At 38.5% G+C, this 20,684-nt stretch overlaps 1 protein-coding gene across 6 annotated transcripts in view; it reads right to left on the reverse strand.

Annotated features, from left to right (window-relative positions):
* The window catches only part of CDC14B (cell division cycle 14B), a 91,149-nt gene that overhangs the window by 4,934 nt on the left and 65,531 nt on the right, over positions 1-20,684 (reverse strand). For 2 of the 6 annotated variants that reach the window (XM_054588100.1, XM_054588104.1), the window contains exons 8-13: positions 18,200-18,287; positions 17,659-17,889; positions 13,805-13,943; positions 13,467-13,626; positions 12,680-12,777; positions 3,402-3,518 (exon numbers count right to left, since the gene is read on the reverse strand). In XM_054588100.1, the coding sequence (XP_054444075.1) occupies positions 3,402-3,518; positions 12,680-12,777; positions 13,467-13,626; positions 13,805-13,943; positions 17,659-17,889; positions 18,200-18,287 (833 nt within the window). Of the gene's footprint in view, positions 1-3,401; positions 3,519-8,126; positions 8,273-12,679; positions 12,778-13,466; positions 13,627-13,804; positions 13,944-17,658; positions 17,890-18,199; positions 18,288-20,684 lie in introns of those variants that run through there. The other 4 variants (XM_054588101.1, XM_054588106.1, XM_054588103.1 and 1 more) reach the window with 3 other exon arrangements.

The following is a 20,684-nucleotide window of genomic DNA, read 5'->3' on the forward strand; positions in this document are numbered from 1 at the left end:
TTGTATATGACAGTTTTCTTAGCAAATGGATGAAGTTATAATTAAAACAAAAAAAAAAATGCAAGAAAGGAAAGATTGCTGCAATGAAAGAGTATAAGCTGCCAGAAACACGCACACAGTGGGCGAGCTGCGTACAAACAGGAATTGAATGATGTCAGTGAGGTGGGTTCTCAGAGGCACAATGGTGACATTTTCAAGACTCAATCTAAACTCTCCAGAGAGTTAATGCGAGAACACTGAAAAACAGGCCAATTTACTGGATTTATTCTTAAAGAAAGATTAAAAAAGGTTTCTAGCTATAAGAAGTGGAAGGTGTAGGAACACAGTAGTTTACTTCTTGCCGCTCAGAAAGGGATGAGGAAGTACACACAGACCGGCCTGGCACTGAGGGTCAGCTGCCCAATAGCCACCACCAGGCACTCCTCACCCTGAGCTGCTGACACTGCCAGAGCAGAGCTTTTCACGAAGACTGAGGGTGAGACATGGCCTATGGTCAATGGATGCATCGGGGAATAACCATCTGCCGTAAGAAAAACAAATGCTTATGACAATAGTCCTATTTTTTTGAGGTGTCAAATATTTGCTCTTTTAACGTGTTTGTGGACAAATTCTCCAAAGTTGTAGAGCCCCTCAGTGAACTGTCAAAAGTCAAGAGAGCCGTAAAAGTGGAGAGTGAGCTTAGGTGAGGTCTTCATCCCGGAAACCTCTAAGAACAGAACAAGGCATAGAAATGGAAAGTCAAGGTCCTATGTCACAACGAAGATGATGATGACGACATGTGAACAACATAAACCTGCAAAAGAGAAGGTTTCACAAGTGGGAGTGGCAGCAGACTGGCAACCCCGGCACCTTATTTATGAACATGCACTGAAAGGGTGTACTATTTGTTTTTGTGTTGTTGTCTAAAGAAAAGAATTCTATTCAATACTTTAAAATTACTGAATAATCTTAGCTCGTCCTGTTGTGTCTTCAATCAGATTATGTACACATGTGTTAATTCCTTCATTGCTCTCCAACCAAAAATGAATACTATTCAGTAGGATAAAAGCTTCAGGCTGCGGCTTATCTGCTCAACTCTCACTATTCCCTCGAAGCTGGGAGTGGGACCTGAACATAACGTATTTTTCTTTTGTGAGCGGTAGGTGGCTCACTGGGTGACGTGAACACAGGCCAAAACTCCAAAGGAGGCAAAGGAGACTCTGTACAAAGGGGGCTGGTTAAACACAGTGAGATCCAGGTAACTCTCACTACTTCACTTCTTCACCCTTCCCAATCTCTGAAAGTCTTTACAGAAAATTAAAAGACGACTTTTTGCTTTTCAGCACTTTCCCCAATGCCTGGAAACTGCTTTGGGCCATTTCAATATTTAATCAGGCATATTCAGTCTTAACTCGACTAGACACCCCTCAGAGCATCCGGTCCAGGGAACTCAGCGAGATGCTCACTGCACAGGAAGCACCTCTGCTGAGAAATACAAGTTCAGATCACTAGACAAGACCTAGATGGAAAAACTGTCCCATGGCCACAACCCTCAGAGGAACAAGATGTGACAGGGCACACCCTGTGCGGCTCCTGGACTAGTCCTCTGATACCTGAAGGGCACAATTCAAAAAAGGAGAAAGCAGATTAAATGTGCAGACACACTATACTGTAACGGAAGCCTGAGCAATTATACCTAAAAAGATTATGTCTATTCAAAACATGCCTAACTATCACTAACAGTAGGCTTCTTATTTGAATTTTTAATAATTTAATTCAGCTAAAATTGTCTAAGTCAAAATACTCTTATTTCACTCCATTTATTATAGTAAAGTTGGGGGGAAAATATGGTAAAAAAAGAAAAGAAAAAATTCCAAACTGCCCTACCAACCAGAAGAACTGTTAATATTACGGCATATTTTCCTTTATCTTATTTCAATACATATATGGAAATATATGCATTGAAATTATGTTTATGAGTATTTATATATCTATACATGTCTATACACATATATAAAGTACACTCTACATATACAAAATTAGAGTAATACTTCATAACAATTATGTACAGCTCTTTTCACTTATTGCTTCAGGAGCATTAATGCAGATCATTAAATTTTTCTTTAAAAACATGACCCTAGATTCATTAGGTATATAATTCATTGATCTTTAGACCACTTCCTCTTTCTCACTGTTATATATAACATTCTGCCTTTATATTAGAATGCACCCAACTCTTTGATTTTTGGTATTTCTCTACTGTTCTTCTCAAGTGGAATTATTAGGAATATCTGATACCTTTCTAATGAAAATTTTTAACTTCTAAAATCATGAGTCAGTGCCTGACTCTCAAATACTTGTCCTGGAGCACAATCACATTTTCATATAATTAAAATTATACAAAGGAATCAGCAAGGAGGAAAAACAGCAGAGATGAACAATTTTTTAATGAAACAAAACACACAGAGCCCCCTTGTTTGCCTGAAAGTCCCTCAGGACACAGACTGCTGGAGACCACAGCGGAGACTCACTCAGCACTGGAGGTGGGCGCCTCGGGCCGAAACCTCAAAGACATGGGGGCAGAAAAATTCGAAAGCAGCACAGAAATTTGTGCAGGATGTTTTATCGAAGCCTGGTCTGGGTCATCTTCCGCTGCCTGTGGTCTACCAGAAGGGACTCGCTGTGCCAGGAGTCCAGCGCCTCTGACGGACCACACAGGCTGCCGCCTCCAGGCCAAGACACACAAACACGAAAAGGTGCCGGCCTTTCACTCCTGAGGCGACATGTGCCTTACCTGCTCTTTCCTCAAGAGGGACCTGTTTTTAGAATACATTAAAATAAAATGTCTGCCTTCAGTTCATGACAAACATCCAAAGACAACAGTAAGTGTTTTGGTCACAAAGAATTCCATTTCTCCCCTTATTGGTGAAGGAAGTGAAAGATGCTGACCTCAAAGTGAAAGAATGAGCCCCCTTAGGTGTGGACTGTGGCCAGGAGGGCAGTCCCTGGGTAAATAAGGATCGCAACTCACTCAATTTCATGTTATTTCAACCATCACACTTATTTGCAGCCAATTCCCCAACAATCATGCTGACTCTGATACACAGAAGATTTCCTCCAAGTCCTGACAGAGAGCTGTGGAAATTCTTAATTAAGAACTTATTCATACAACCTTCTCAACTTTCCCATATTATGACTCAGAGACCACATGCCAGCATTGAGAATCATCTTTGAAAAACAAAACTAAACAAAAGCCTGCATTAAAATGGTCCAGATTTTCTTGGATGACAAACTAATCAAAAACATTTGATTAATTTCCCATCACAGGGACTCTGTTTTCCTGTCTTCATTTCTAGCTCCAGAAGATTAAACTGGAAAACCAAGGCTTGGGACTTTTCAGGAGAGTAGGATTCTTTTCTCACCTTTTAAAACTGCTTTTTCTTGAAGCAGATCTGGTGGTTCTTTTAGTAATGCCTGCACTGCCAGAAATGTTAGGTTCAGATGTTTTACAGCTCTGAACACTGGACTGAAGAATTACTCTGAAAACAGTTGGAAAAAAAATAAGATTATATTCACTGAAACAATTTGCAAATACTTGACAGGAAGGCATTTTTCCACTTCAGTGCAAATTATTTCATGGAGAATTGATAGGCTTTTCCATAAACACATTTGCCAACAAACTGAAACATATTTTTACATCAAGCTCTTTTGAAATGAGGCATCTTATTTCCCTCTGAGGGTTACACAAAGATAATTAGAGTATTTTGTTGTTGGAAAACGAATGACCTGGCATTTTCAACAATTCCCACACCGAAGAAATCAATCAGTAAAATAAATCAGTGTCCCAAAGAACATAGATTCTCAGGATTCCATGAAAGCAGGAACTCATTTAAACGACCTAAAATCTAAAGAATGTGAATATAAATATCTATACAATATTCACTCCTCAGAGCTGAGAGTAAGGGCAATAGAGTCTAAATCAATACCAATTTTATAAAATATTCCAAATTTTAAGAACACGTTCAAACAAATTTGAATCTTGTCTGGATTACAACTACATACTAGTCACCAAATACCCATTAACAAAAAAGTAAAACTGCTAAATTTTGTGAGACTTGAATCAATTAAACTCTAAAAACAAGGAAGTGATGCCTATGGGAGTAAAGTACCCCAAGGCAAATTAACGAATGAGAAAGAACTCCCCAAGATCAAGCCTATGTGTGAAGTGGAGGGTGTTTTTTGTTTCGTTTTGTTTTAAGAGACAGAAGGAGAAAGAGAGAGAAACATCCATAGGCTGCCTCCCGAATGCCCCGCATGCCCGCGACATGGGACCTCAACCCCAGCCCAGGCCTGTACCCGGCTGGGAGTGAACCTCCAGCCCCTCGCTCTGCTGCGGAACACACTCAACCAACTGAGCCACACCAGTCAGGGCTAGAGGGTCTTTTTAAATTCCTTGCTCAATTGTCACAGGGAGAACAGCAGAAAACATCAAGGGATAATGACTGAAATACTAAAATGTATGCATACACATTTAAATATTCAACTTTGATTTCTCTATAAGAGAAAACACCTACTTGAAAAAGCTTCCTGTTCTCATATCCGAAAGTAAGGTAAGGTAGCCAGTAACAACAGACTTAATAACCCATTACAACAAACCAGTAGTCCTATCTCCTATGCCTGCATTGCCACTGTTAGTTAATAACCAAAGCCAGGTCCTTAAAATAGTATAAATTAGATTAGTAAATTCGTATAATCTTAGGATTACCCAAAGCCTAAATATTCATTATTTAGTAAAATGCTAATTTCCCATCGCTAAAAAAACAATGGGGTCTCTTGTACCAGAGCAGAAGTCTGGAGGCCAGCAGGTGTTCCAGCTGTTTGGGGAAGAGAGGGGAGGACTGAGGAAGGGGCTGCTATCTCAGCTCTTCCTGCTTCATCCATGTAGGATTCTCGAAGGCCTTAAGGAACGGGACTTCTATCTTGCTGAGGGAAAGATATGTTGGGTAAATGAGCCAATGCTCGACTCAAGACTTCTCATAAAGTTTTGTCATCCTAAATGTTGACTATTCCAGCAAAATAGAAAAAGGATAAGCAGACACAGCTGTGCGATTAAAGACACCAACTGCCCTGGCATATGAATTCTACCCCCAAAAACAAGGATTTATTTTAAAATTCTTTCTGATTCTATAAAATGGGGGGGGGGGGAGGAGAGATATTTAGTGCTCTTTGTTAAAAATCTGAATCTAGAGTTTTTCACAAAGAAAAACAACACAACAACAAAAACCAGCCCAGGATGCTTCCACGGCCATTTCTGAAGCCCAGGCCCCGTGCACGGGCCTGCCACTGTTTGCCCCGAAACCTCTCACCTTGCTTGCAAGGCTTGTGGCTTTTATCCCCATTTTTACAAAATGGAGAGGATGAGACTCCTGTTGGCTTTTTTGAAATACCATACCTATTCTTCAAATGAGGCCCCATATGGCCAGAAGTATAGACAACTACCATACTGTAAAATCATTAATATGAGGAAAAACAAGAGCCAATAAATACATTGCTGACTTTGGAAATTTAAGCCCTGATTTCTTAAATTACCTATACTGAAATGTTTAAATACTATGCAAGACAAGGTATTATTGTGAAATAAAATTTAGTCTGACAGAAAACTATTTTTTAAAGTATTTTAAAATATCTTTAGTGTAAATAATTAATGTGAAACTTTGAAATTCCGAGCATGACAGGCATCTGGAATACATCGTCACACTAATGAAGACTCAGGTCACCAGTTATTTGTAATAACAACAGAGCAGTTATTGTATCTGTAGGTTATTCATCAATAAAGTAGGGAAAAAACCCAGCACTTAGATATTACCTGTGATATCCTACAAGTAACACCTGATCAGGTTATTCGCTGGCAACCTCTGCCATGGGGTAAAAGGGACGGCACTACGTCCACCCTGCAAACGAGGCCAATCGCACGGCTCTGTGGAGCACGATTCAGCATATGTATTTTCTACCTTCCATCTTTCCGGCAGAATTCTACATCCTCCTTTTTATCTTTTGCCCACACTGCAGTTCATTTTGTTCTGAGCCCCAGTATTCCTAGATTTTGGACACAATCATGTCAGCAACTTGAGGCTACGGCAAAGCAAAAACTGAAAAGCCAGGTCTCTCACCTATCAAGACACAAAATGCTTTCAGCATAAATATTCCCAATTCCAAGAAAAGAATACATCAGTGCAATGACACACTATGTGCACTGGTCATTGGCCACCGATACAAAATGAGCTTCCCAGCAACAGGCCCAAGGCCCTGCAACCTCCACATGCACCTTTCCCACTCAGGGTTTGACACAGCAGCTCCCGTGTCCTTGTTACGTCGAGATCTCCAGACATGCTACCTAACAGCCTCTCAGGCCGACAGAGGTAAGTGCCAATGATGGTGCCCATGAGTAATCACCTCAAAAGACAACTACAAGGATGATACTTGTTTATATCATTGTTACTGTTGAAAGCTTTTGTTTCTGAAAATTCCAAAGTAATCAATCAGGCTAGGTTGAATACGCCGCTTTGGATCTAATCCAATGGCAAATATTAGTAATAAGAGAAAAAGGTTAAACCTTACATAGAATAGTAAAAAGAAAAGAGCCTGATGGACCTCATTTAAGATTTACCTTGGGAAAGTAATACAATCACAAAGCACATAGGTTTTATTAGCAACGTCTCTACCCAGTTAGAATCGCACCTATTCTAGACAGCTTTGCCACTGCAAACACTTTGCGATCAATCTATACAGTATGTAATGCCCTTGAATGAGAATATCTAGAAATCTAAGATTACTAAGAGAAATAAAGGAAAAAACACCTAAAAGGGTAACATCTATATCAGAAACACAACTTATCAACCTATGTTACAAATTTGTATTTAATAAGATATTTAAGAAAATATCATGAATAGAAACACGTTAAGCAGCTCCTCCTTAACTTTGAAAAGAAGTCGGCAAGATTTCATAATCTTTTCTAGCCATTTGAATGAAACCACAAAGACTGGAGTTGGTTGTCATGGAATTTTATTTTGGAGGAGGTCCTAGAAAGAACTTCTGCATTTCTTTGTAACTCCTGAGGCCAAGTTGGAACAAGAAAAGAAATTCTTGAAATATGAGCTGAAGAAAAAAATTCAGAGAAAAAAGAATGAAAAAAGACATAAGAGGGTGGTGGCCAACCACAGCCTCACAGGGCGCACCTCCTGCCTGCGCGCTTCCTCTCTTGTCACACCCTTCTGCAGAAGAGAAGTCTCTTCACTATTAAGGTACTCATTTAAGGATGAAAGATATCAAGAATACAAATTCTGTCTATATTAACCTAGTAAAGGCATGTGGGTTACTTTTGGGAAAGAAGGAAAGTAGGAGTGAGTACCGAGCAGCAAGCATCGGGCAGAAACACAAACACAAGTGAAGGACTCCAGTTTTCTCTGCTTTCCTGGTTTTGACTAATGTCAAGTTTTGAAAATTATACTTAACTATCAGGACAGGGGTGGCGGAAGTAAAATGAGGTAGAGGAGAAAATTCTGTAAACTCTCAAGACAGAAGACTTATTAGGGAAGCAGCAGCCTGCCGAGAACAGACTTTGTTCACTGGTAGAACCAGTGGGGAAATGGGATGCCAATCCACTAGACCTTCAGGCTGCAAAGTCAAACCTTTACTAACAGCAGAAAATCAGTGGGAAAATTATGTTTGCTAGATTGGAAAGGATATACTAAAGATACTTACTCTAGAAAACTAGAAAAAAGTTCTACAGACAACCGATTTAAAGAAAAGCACCCCAAATTATTCCAAGTGAACCTTAAGTATTTTTGATAAGGGTAAAGAAGCTAGGTCAGTGTCTTTTTAAATTGCAATTTTAAAAAAGTCTGTAAAGAGTAAAGCACAACTTAAAAACCAAGTGTGTTGTTTTTAATATCCCATGTATGAAAAGAATAGTGAAGGCCTCCCTCCCCACGACCACCCCATTAATTTAGGAGCTTTAGAAAAAGAACCTTTGAAACAAGGCAAATCAATAAAGCTAGGAGAGCTGGTAATGAGAAAAACATGCATCAGGAGACACACACTGGGCACCAGAGGTGAGCACTAGTAGAGAAATGGAATGGAACACTTACACAGCAGCTATTGGTCAAAGGGTCCTGATGGCTACTGTGTTCTTAAACCATCGAGACAGAATAGCACGATGGGAAGAATGTAGTCACAGATAATCCACCAGATGACAACACTACACAGTGCAGAGGTCAGCACAGCTAGGGAACATCTGGAAAGGGGTGAAGGGGAAAGAACAGATGTTCAAACCGAGAAGCCAAAATAAACGAAATAATAAATAAATAAATAAAGCCACGTGTAAATTTTAGACACCCTGTGATGATGCAAATGGGTGGGAAATAAGGATCGAGTTTGGCCATTTTATGTTAGGGAAAACATGTCATCTTCAGTATTAAACTGATGTGATATTTGGTAACAAAAAAGCAGACCCAACCTCCAGTTTGGTAACTGCTCCCGTGTGAATTTAATTGTATAATACAGAAATCAGAGTTGTTGTTCTACAACAAAAACAAATTCTTCAAAAAGCACAAGATATGCACACACAGAATACTAAACCAAACCAGAGAAAAAGGAGGCAAAACTGACCAAACAAACAAAAAAGACCCTGGACCGGTAACTATCAACCATTCCCTAGGAAGTACAATTATAAATGGACACAGCATAGCAGAATTGATCTTACTTTAATGGAGCCATAAACTGTTATCACCCAGGAGTTTAGGCAAATTGCATATTCTGAAACAAGGATTACAGAAATATAGCCAACCCTGGACAACACAAAAATGAAGGAAATTTCCCTTATGTATTAATACAGTAAGTCCTCACTTATCATTGATGGTTCTGCAACTTTATGCAAAACAACATATAACAAAACCAATTTTATCTTAGGCAATGAGATTAACAAAAGTTAATTTCCTACAGCATCTTCTCAATGTTATTAACAAAATAACGTTATTCAAGGACCTGCTGCACTGTACATGTATTTCCTTAGTTGATTTTCTCAGGCAACCAAATACAGCTTTCAGTTTTGTGTTTCCTAATCCACTGGCCTAGCTTCTGGCAGTAAGAAAGCAACCCTCCTCCCAGCTGGAAGTGTGGCAACTCCTGCCATCGACTACATTTCCAAACGGCCACCCAGACACATCTGCGACCAAATGTGGAAAGCTCTACTGAGTGTTTGTGCAAAGTATTGGGCCGATCAAGTCAGAAATGAATGATTTGTCTTAATATACCATCTTTATTACTGTCCTTGTCATCTTAACCACTGAACACTATGTGCTAGGCACAGGGATCCTATATGGGCATGAAATGAAGTCTAATCTACACTTTCATTTACTCCTGCCATTAAAAAAAAAAAAAAAATCTACTGTATGTTAGGGTTACAAAGGAATATTTATACAGAATGCAATAAATGACCTTGGAACACTAAAGACTCTTTACCCATCCCAATTTTCATTTGTAGTTACTAATTTAACAGTTATCTTAAAGGCAGAATGGTCTGAATATCTATAACGTCTACATCATAGTTTTATTTGTCCCTCTAATAAAACTCATGGTATACGAATTATTTTCAAATGATGAAAACACACCCATCTACACCATACTGTTAGGGGGGATATTAAGACTTTTCAATTTTATCTGTTTTTTTACATATTCCCGTGTAGGATATACTTCCACTCCTCAGAGAACATTCCATTTAACCATAACAAACCTAGCAGAAATGATCAGTGTGCAGAAAGAAAGCAGCACAGATGAAGTTATAAAATCTAACAAACCTGCTTATGCAGAGAGAATGATACACTTGTGATCACTCCTGATGAGCACTTCGAGGTCACAGTGCTACATGAGTTACTGTCTGCATGGGAGTTAGGATCCGACAGGTTTTCTGAGAAAATTAGTACAGTACAATTTCCAATGACTAAGTTTCCCCATATATTGACTATAAAATAGAAACCAGTAATTGGAATTATATTTTATGTACTATAACTTTCTCTTAAGAACCACCAGTACTTACGGAGTATTTTTCACTAGCTTTCCCTATTACAAGTATTTTCACTTGGACCTAAGTACCAACAGAGCAGAAAAATAACTTGCCTGCACTAACAGATGAGTCAAAATCAGGAGGCAGGAATTGAATTTAGATTTCTCAATCTAAACTACTGTTTAAAACTCTCTCAGGGGACTTTTATTTGTAAAATAATAACAAAGACACAGAGGGAAAGAATATCTCCAGTTGACCTCCTTTCCTAGAGCCCAAAGAGTTACAAGTAAGAGCAAAACAGAGATAATTTTAATAGCAAAGAGGATTTCAAAAAGCAGAAGGCATAAACAACATGCTGTAAAGGAAGAAGGGAAATGTGCTGAGATTAATCCAGACACCCTCAGGGTCTGTACACACAATTAAAAGCTTTGAAAAACAACAGCATTCTGCCTTTTCCTTTCAAAGTGTGGCCTACAAGTTTGGTAGCTGTGTGTGTATGGAAGGAGTTCAGTTTTGGGGTTATTTTATTATTTTTAGGACTATAATTACAGGGAATCCTGAAACAGTTCCTTTTCAATAACATTAAAAAAGAAACTTTTACTATAGTATTTTACTTGGTTTTAATTTACGCCAAGAGTGCTTCAAAGCAAAGGGCCAGGGCCCTTTATTTCTTTTAGGGGTAAGGAGGCGTGTCACTGTGTGACTGAACAAATGGTAACAACGGGGCTGATTTTGACCCCCAGCCTTTGTCAGCGACTCACTCAACCGTCATTGAACACATTCAACTTTTACTCCAGGGACCTTGAACACCAAACACCAAGGTGAATATAATAGCACCTAATGTCACCTTCTGGTTTCCAATAATAGTTAGAATTTTAGTCTTCCTTTGCTGTTTTCTTTTATATAACCACAAACCTATCAGGTATGAGAGGGTAGTTTATAGCCTCAACTCTTCTGGGAAATAGCATCAAGTGACTTGGACTGCAAAAAACATATTCACAAGGTAGCAGACTCAGTCAGGAACAAGAAAGCTTCCTATAAGCCTTACTTAACAAAAACTTTTGACTAAGTAGAATTGCCATCTCCTGATTCCCAACTTGACTTTTGAACAGAAGGCAATGAACTGTTGAGGAATAAACTTTATGGTGAGGATTCTTAAAAACAACAAAAAACCTGGGCCCAATGAAAAAGTAACCCACAAAAGCATCCATTTTCTAGGGCTTACTAAGTGTGGTCCTTGGACCAGCAGCATCTGCTACAGCATCTGGGGCTGTAGCCCAGACCCACTGACCACAGTCTGCACTTTAATGAGCTCCCCCAGGAGACTCAAACATGGACTGAAACTTGAGAAGCTCTGCTTTGTGCACTGCCTGTCTTCTCCATCATGTCTGAAATTGGCTTCAGAATAATAATCTGGAGAGACTGTAATGTTTATAAACAAAAATAACCATTAAGACTTTAAATACAGACTTTTAATGAAATTAAAAACAAAATGGCACTTGGAATTAAATAAATTACATTAAAATGCACCAGTCTTAAAGCATCCTAGTTGATGGAAGCACCACTGCAAAGATCATGCTTAAATTATGCCTATGAGCAATACTGATGTCTTTCACTCACATGGCACTTTATGTCGGAAAACCTGATTCTTTTCTTTGTATCTTTTAAGAACTTCTCAAGACAGCAGCCCACCAATAACACATGCCTCGTGGGCAGTTCTACTTTAGGACTTAAGATTATGAAGAGATACTAGTAAAGAAAACACTTTTAACCAAAAAGAAGGCTTGCTCTTCTCTGTCATGAACATCTATTACATCATTAGTCCCTTACCATATTACAAGATGCTTACTGAATAAATGGCCTATCTCCATCACAAAAAAGGGGAGGAGGCTGGAAATCTGGTGCCCCACAATGATAAAGGAGGTTAGTGGAAGGGAGAAATTCCGTGTCAAAGGTGGGAGCCATCTACTAAAGAATATTCTAGGAAAACAGTACAAAGGCCAAGTTTTTTTATTCTACTTTTTTTTTTTTTTTACCATACTGGATGTTTCATGAGCTTGAATCAAAACTATCACTTACACAAGGCAAGTACAAGTGGACAAACATACCTTTGCTGACTACAAACTTCCTATCCCCTTGCTAAACCTTCTGAAACTTCCTCAAACAAAAAATTCATACAAATACATAGTTTAATCTTTCGTTGCCCTCAAGTAATATGACATTAAGCCACCATGTCACCACTGATTAAATTCTGCCATGTTTAAAGAAATTACCTGTAATACAGTAGTAAATTTAGAGAAATTCACAATTTTAAATAATTATGGACATATCGACTGTTCTGCAGCTTACATCTGGTGTCATGCTTGTGAGATTGTCACAGAGAGAACACACCTGGAGAAGATACACTCCTAACACTGCTTTCCTATATACAGACCAGTGTGCCTAGGATAGGACAACAGAGATGAAGGATAGCCAGGAGCTTCGTAGGCAACACCCCTCAATTTAAAATGACTTACTAACCATTTCTAAGTGGCATAATGGACATGCGACTATGGAGAAAAATGTGCAGGACAAAATGCTCACAAAGGACCTTATACACATACTAAATAACATCACCCACACAAAGGAAACCAAACTCACGTGAGGGGAATAGCGTTTGTTTTTGATTGTCTTCTGCTTTTCAGGGCCCGGAGTCTATCACCTTGTGTCACTCCATTGATTTCGTCGTCATCACTGTACTGTACAAGTAGAAGAACACTGAGCTAATGATTTAAGTTGCCATTATTAATGCAGTAAAGCATAGCATCTACATTTATCCACAGAACACAGGCAAATATATACTTCAACTTTCAGCTGAACTCTAAAATATTTTGAGTTCAAAATAAAGCTACAGGTCACGTTTTAAGAAAACCAAACACACTACCTTTCACAGACTCGGAACCCAATAGCACTCTTGTTATAAAACTTACAGATAGTGAAGAGGTATAATGGGTTTTCAATATTGAAAATAGTCTTTTTTAAATCTCACCATCTACTTACCACCACTTAATAGAGTACAGCTACCCCCTGAACTCTTGGTTCTCTAAAGTTCTCCATTTGAGAACAACTGGTTCCCTAAATCAGCTGTTATGAAATGGGAAAAAGTGTTGGGAAGAGGGGTGTCACTAGGTCCATCTAAAGAGCTCACTTCACATACCTCTTCCGCCAGTGCCTAGTGAATAAAAAAGAACTTCAGTTTAAAGGGCACATAACCTTGTTCTAACTATTGAGTAAAAAGTCCCAAGAGAGGGCTAAAAGTATAAAAAATGTGACAAGAATCCCTCAAAATGTGCTTTATTACTTTTATCTACAGTTCCCTCCATGCCCTCAAGTGTTCTCAACAGCATTTAAAGTAACAACAACAGAGTGATGGAGGTGGTTCAATTACCAGTTCAGGTTCTTGCTTGTCTTGATTCTCGACACCATTGATTGAAATGTCATCAACAGCCAAGAGGAGTTTTGAGACGGCTGTTTTGTGTTTTCCATTCTCCTGACCCCTTAACTTCTGACGAAAATAGTCACCTTCCAACCAGAGGCTTGGCTGTTTCCTGTGACAGCATTTAAATAATATCAAAATAACTTTTTGCCAGAAAGATACAAATGAACAGCTTTCTCCTACTAGAATATCTGTTCTTAGTGGAGACTAAGAAAAATTCTACTTCCAATTACCTTCCAGACCCAAGCATTCATTATCTGAGGAACTATGAAAGTTCTCCATCTACTTACATCACCAAAAATTGTTGCTGAGGCCCAATCACTGAGCCAGGTCTACAGATTCGGATCCAAGCAATGGTCTCGGCTGCTGTCATCCTGTAATGCTTCATGATGTAGCAGGCTATCAGAGTACCCGTTCGCCCAAGGCCAGCTAGGAAAAGAAACAAATGACACCTGGTCTCTTGTACTCCAGAACTATGATGGACAGGAAGAATTTTTTCAAAAGGCTTGCCATGATTCTGCTTACCTCAACAACGGTTCCCCAGTTTGGATGCACATTGCAGTCACTTGTAGAGTTTTAAAAAATAGTTCTACTTCTAGAATTCTGACTTAATTGGTATGCAATGCAGCCTGGACAGAGAGGGTTCTAAAATCCCCCAGATGACTCTATGCATTGCCAAGGTTGAAAGTCACTTAAAATGATGATTCTCGCTCGGTAAGTGCAGTGTTTTCTACTCTGGGTTTACTGTTAGTGGTAAAATCATGTTTCCAAAAACACAGACTTAAAATCTTGCAAAACATTCCCCCTCAGCCAACAGTTTTTTCTACTCTACTTTTATACTCATTTTCACATCGAGTTTTTGTTCTTCTCACTCTACTCCTGCTACCTTCCTTTACTCTCACCTAAACACTATCATTACTTCCTGTAATGGTAATTTTATGTGTCAACCTGGCAGGTGTATTTGAGTGGACTTTTGAGTAGGCACATTACCGCTCACATGGGTGGGCCACATTCAATCAGTTGAAGGTCTGAATGGAACAAAAAGACTCCTCAAGCTAGAAAGAATTCTGCAGCTGATGGCCTTCAGACTTCAATGCACCACTGGCTCTTCTGGGTCTGTACCCTGCCAGCCCACACTGCTGGTTTTGTACCTGATAGACTTCATATTTGTGTGAGTCAATTCTTACAATATTCTCCTTCTATATATAATACACATCCTACTGGTTCTCGGGAAAACCCTCACTACTACAGGTTTTGGTACTATGACGGTAACAATACAGAAAAATGCACAAGTGGCTTTAGAATTGGAATTGTAAAGGCTGCAAGAATTTTAAGGCTCATGTAAGAAAAAAAAACAAACCCTAGACTGCCTTTAAAAAACTGTTGGCAGGAATATGGACATTGGCACTGATTCTGGAGCGGACACAGGTGTAACTTTAGAACGTAATATTGGAAACTAGAAGGTGGCAATCCTTTCAGGAAGTGGCAAAAAACCTGGCTAAATTGTGTCCCTGTGCTTGGTGGAAGGGACAATTTGTGAACGACGGCCTTGGATATTTAGCGAAGGAGATGTATAAGCCAAGTGTTGAAGGTGCAGCCTGCATTCTTCTTAATGACACAGTAAAATATGAGAAGAGGGATGAATTGGAGATTTTTAACCAAAGAGGAACCAGAAACTAAACATTTTGAAAATTCGAGGCCTATCCATGTTGCAAAAAGTGAGAAAGCATGTTTCAAAGACACCATCAAGGGTGTGTTTGAACAAGCAATTCTATAAAGATATTACCCATGGACTTAATCACCAGAAGACAAAAATAGTGATGGGATTACCCCACCAGACACGGTCAGTTTGGGCTGTAAAGGGACAGTCACAGGATGAAATAAAGGAGAGCTTTCAGATTTCTGGGCCATAGGACTGGACAAGAGATATCTGGCTACAAATATGTCTCATCTTTCAAGAAAATGGAAGCATGACCCGGAGAGCGATACAGTGATTGGCAGGGCCACTGCCACCACCACCCACAGGCACTGGGGACATGGCTGTGTCTACTCCTAAGTAACAGTAAGTTAGCCTTTATAATTGTCCGATGTATTTACTTTTACCAGGGATCTTTATTTTCTCCTAAAGTTTTGAGTGACTAGCTACTGTCTTTTCATTCAACCTTTAGTATTTCTCGCAAGGCAAGGCCCATAGGTAGCAAAATCCCTCACCTTTTAGTTACCTGGGAATGTCTTAATTTCGACCCCATTTTTGAGGAAAATTTAGACAGATGCATAATTTGTGGTTGACACCTTTTTTCACTCAGCACTTTTAATAGAGCAATTCACTGCCTTCGGGCCTCCAAGGTTTCCAATGACAAATCTACTGACAATCTTCCTGGGGTCGCTTGCATGTGGTAAGTTGATTTCTATTGCCTTCAAGATTCACTTTGTCTCTGACTTCAGACTGATGGATTATAATGCATCTGGGTGTGGGTCCTCAGAGTTTACTCTGCTTGGGGTTGCAACCAAGTTATGTAGATGTTTATATTCAGGTCTTTCTTCAAATTTGGAAACTTCAGCAATTACTCCTTCAAATAAGCTTTCTGCTCCTTCCTTTCACTTTGCCCTTTGGCACTCCCACAATCCACACATTGGTCCATGTTATGATATTTAAGGTCGCTTTTCAATTTTCAATCTTTTTTCTTCCAATTCTTCACACTTGATCATTTCAACAGTCATACAATCAAGTCTGCTGATTCTTTCTTTTGCCTGCTTATGAATCTCACCAGTGAATTTTTCCTTTCAGTTATTGTATATTTCAGAGTTTCTTTTTGGTTCCTTCTAGTTTCCTATCCCTATGTTGATATTTTCATTTTGTTCATTTGCTGTTTTTGTGATTTGTTCACATTTTCTTTTAGCTCCCTCAGCACCCTGAAGACAGCTGTTTTAACATCTTTGTCTAGTAAATGCACCATCTGGTTTTTCTCAGGGACAGTTTCCGTTCATTTTTTTTCTTTTGAATGAGTTATACTTTCCTATTTCTTTGAATAGCTTGTGATTGTTTTGGAGAAAGCTGGACATTTAAATCTTTAATGCAACAATTTTCAACCAGTGTGCCCCAAGAATTTTTTAAACATGAAATACCTGACTATTTAGTCAGAGGCACTGACCTCTTTTCCCTTAGATTATAAAATTAAAAAAATGACAACAGCCAACACAGCAATAGATGTCTGGTGTGAATTAATAAAAATTATACCTATTTTTTGTCAGATCAGTAAAAATATACATATTTTTGATGTGCCACAGAAATTAAATAATTAGTTTATACAAGCTATAAGATGAAAAGGTTTGAAACTGTTATACTATGGTAACTCTAAGAGATTAGATTTTGGCTATTCCCAACATTTGCTGGGTTTTTCCCCCAAAGTTGGATTTTTCTTAACAAAAATATATTCCTTGTCTTCAGAATCAACTACCTAAGAAGAGGAGAAAAGTTAAATAAATCCTGGTACATTCTTATATTAAGTGCCAGGCAGTGTTCTAATGGCTAAAAACATAGCAATTTGTTAAAATATAAACTCCACAAAAACAAGCTCTTAAATTCTGCTTTGTTCATTGACATATCCTAGAATCTACCAAACAGTAGGCACTGAATAGATATTTAATGAATAAATGAATACATTTCAATGTGATAAGCTTTTATAGGGTTACATATGAACACAATGTAATGTACTATAGTTTTCATATGAAATTAAGGTTTTAAAAGCGCTCTGTTATATGTAGAGCTTTTTTATGTAAATCACACCACAATAAGGTGGTTTTAAAGGAAAAAAAGCAACTTACAATAGATAAAAAAGGCATTCTGTAAAAACAAAGGCATTGTGTGTCTGGGCATATAACCTAAATGAATGTGGTGTTTCCACACATATATACACATGTGTCCACCATTCTTTTTTCTTAATACTCACCTGAGGATATGTTCATTGATTTTAGAGGGGAGAGAGATCGGCTGCCTCCCAACTGGGGATCAAACTTTAACCTAGCTATGTGCCCTGATCAGAAATTGAACCCACAGCATCTTGGTGTACAGGAGAATGTTCCAAACAACTGAGCCACCTGGCTAGAGCTGCCCACCATTCTTGACCCAATCCTAGAAACATACCTTTACAATGCACCGCAATGGCACCCTCAGCACTTTCACAAATATCCAGAAATTCTTTGATGATCGCATCAGTAGGGGTGCTGCCATCCGCAAAGAAAAGATCATAGTGATCGAAACCAGCATTTGTAAAGTGTTTGGCATTATACATCCTTTTATTCAGACGAATTATGGTAGTAACGTTGTGATTCTTGAAATAGGGAATGTAAGCCTCAGGAGAATGTTGGTGATAACCTACACAAAGAAATTACCAAATATTCTAAAATGCAGAAAGAAAATAAAAAAATAACCATTTCACCTGTAATTGTGTGCAAACAGTGTCTAGACTGGGGACTGAATACCAATTTGATTATAACTGTAAAAAGATAAGTTAAAAAAGTTAAAATACAGGCAGAATAAGTACTGAAATGATCATGTACACTTAAATAATTAAGACCATCAGGCTTAATTTAACTCTTATGCCTCTTTGAAAACAAAACAAAAAACAAAACATAGGATAGATACTTTAATAACAAAACTATACTGGTCCCATATTTTTGCATACCACTTTCAAGTTTGGTTCTTGAATGAGGTCCACAGAAGGCAATAAATCGGCCCGGTATTATCCAGTTTAAATCTCCATTTTCTGCTTTCTGCAAAGGGAAGACCAGCACAAATCATTTTTAGACTAAATCTTCTCTCTATACCCCTTCTCAATACTGAGTGCCTGCAGAACTTCAAATCCATTTGCTTTAGCACAAAAGCTATCTACAAATGACCATGAGACAGGAAATTAAAATTTAGCCTGCTATGAATATTCCCAGGGAAACATTAGTTGACTTCTCCTGGTCCAAATCACTTTTTTTTAAAAGTGTTTCTTTGCTGAGATACTCAGCTTTTGGAAAACAAAGTCAACTATTACTATCCAAAAATTACCTAAGTACTTTGGTTATTTTATCCATGTAAATTCTCATATAGCTGCTGCTGATTAATAAAAAAGTAAACTTTTCCATTATGAGGGATCTGGAAACATCCGTTTTCCTGAATGACTAGCCTCCAATATGAGCAATCTTGACCCAAAGGAGAAAAACCTATCTAATTAAGCTCCTGGCATCTCAATATTTACTTTTTATTTGTAGAAAGACATCTTTCTATCATTTTCCTAGCCATTTAAATAAGATGGTCACTGAAAAATTTTCCCTAAACCACCAGGAAATTTGAAATTGTAAATATACTGAGATCACAGTACGTATCCAGGAAAAAAACCTAAAATTTGATACACTTTATTTCCTTTTATTAAGTCCTTTGGGTTAAACATACCATAACAATTATTATAAGATATAGTTCAAATTGAACAACAGAAGTAGTTACACAAAGACTTAAGCAGGAAATAGGAGGCTCTTGATGGTGAAGAAGAGAACTAATGATAAAAATAAGATCAATTAGTTTTGCAAATGTGGTATGTATATGTGTACCTAAGAAGTAGGAAATACATCAAGGGTTGCTTGATCTAAGGCCAGGAAGGTAACCTAAAACCAATTACTTAATTGTCATGGAAAAGAACTGATGAGCCCCTATTCCACACTAAAAAGTCTAACCAGGAATGAGGACCAATGTCTCCGGGTGTTCTGATTTTGAAGTGAAACCAGAAATCTGAAGTTTTTTTACAAGAAACCTTAAGTTAGGTTTCATTGAATTGCAGGTGTATCCTGAATTCAGAGACGTTAAAATGGGGAAAAAATGGGCACCATGGAATCAATGAAACACTAATCCAAAATTTCTAAATACACTGTGGAGACTAAACAAAACCAGTCTGTGGGCTACCTGTGTCTGTAGTTACCTAAGCAGTTCCCTGTCTTTCAAAGCAATTTCACTGAAAGTAAACAACACTTGTGGGTGACTCCCTGCCACACTGGAACTTCCACATTAGTGAGAGAGAAGCCAAGCAGTGCTGGTACTACTCCCTAGTGACACGGAGGCACCGCTGTGCAACACTTGAAGGAACATCAAATGGTGTTTTTAGCCGTTTTGCTTACATAGAAAAGAAAGTATATTTTAAATATTTAATTTTATAATTAAGTTACAGTCAACAGTGTAATATGGTAATTAAATACATATTGTATTTTAGGAAATGTAACACTATTACAGGAAAGTAAAGGTAGGCTGAAAGGGTGCACCCCAATGAGTCACTGGATATGGGTTACCTTTCTGGTATATCCCAGTAATGACTGTAACTATTGACCCTACTCTCATCAATGAAATAGTTCAGTTTTGCCTAAGAGTTTAAAATAGAAATTAACTGTGAAAGAACAGATGTGTGAGAATTCAAGATACTGCTGCATGAAGTGCTGTTTGTGAAATCACTCCAGTGTTAGTGAGAATATCTGCTCAAGATAACTGTAGTAAGATAAAAAGATAATATTCCACAAGCATTCTTGACCAAAAAAAGACCTTTAGTATAAACACCTTATTCATTATCTATTTGGAGGGCGGAATAAATGGTAGAATCAAATTACTTTTCTTAAAAAACAAAAACAAAAACAAATAACCAGTGTTAAAGTGTCTTGGACATCTGCGGTTTTTCCTGCCTGGACTCTCTTCTTTATTTGGCCCATGTGGCTTAATAGGGAGACCCCAACACCCTAGCTCCTGGAATGACCACTGTATTCTACGCACCCATCTATCCTCTCCTCCCCCACCCCTGCTAGAAACACGCCTAGTTGAGCGCTGGACCAAAGATCTAAGCCAGGACAATGAGAAGACTGCGGATCTTCTGCTGGAGCCATGAATGCCCTTTTCTGGAGAGTGTGCCAAACGGTGAACGAAAGCTGCTGGGGGCTCAGGGCTGGCCTGGGGCAAAGCTGGCTTCAGCCCAGCTTCTGGTAAGTGCCCGAGTACCTAATCTGGTCATGTGTGATCCTGGCCTTTTTACTTATGGAAATCAATAAACCTTCCCTTCTATGTAAGCCACGTGTTTACTTTCTGTAATCTGCAATCAGAGGTGTCCTGACTTCATACAAATGGTAATGATAAAAACATTTTCCAGAGGT

Source organism: Pteronotus mesoamericanus, unplaced genomic scaffold, assembly GCF_021234165.1.
Source record: "Pteronotus mesoamericanus isolate MK-2021 breed Mesoamerican mustached bat unplaced genomic scaffold, CSHL_Meso_final scaffold_125, whole genome shotgun sequence".
Classification (NCBI taxonomy): Eukaryota; Metazoa; Chordata; class Mammalia; order Chiroptera; family Mormoopidae; genus Pteronotus; species Pteronotus mesoamericanus.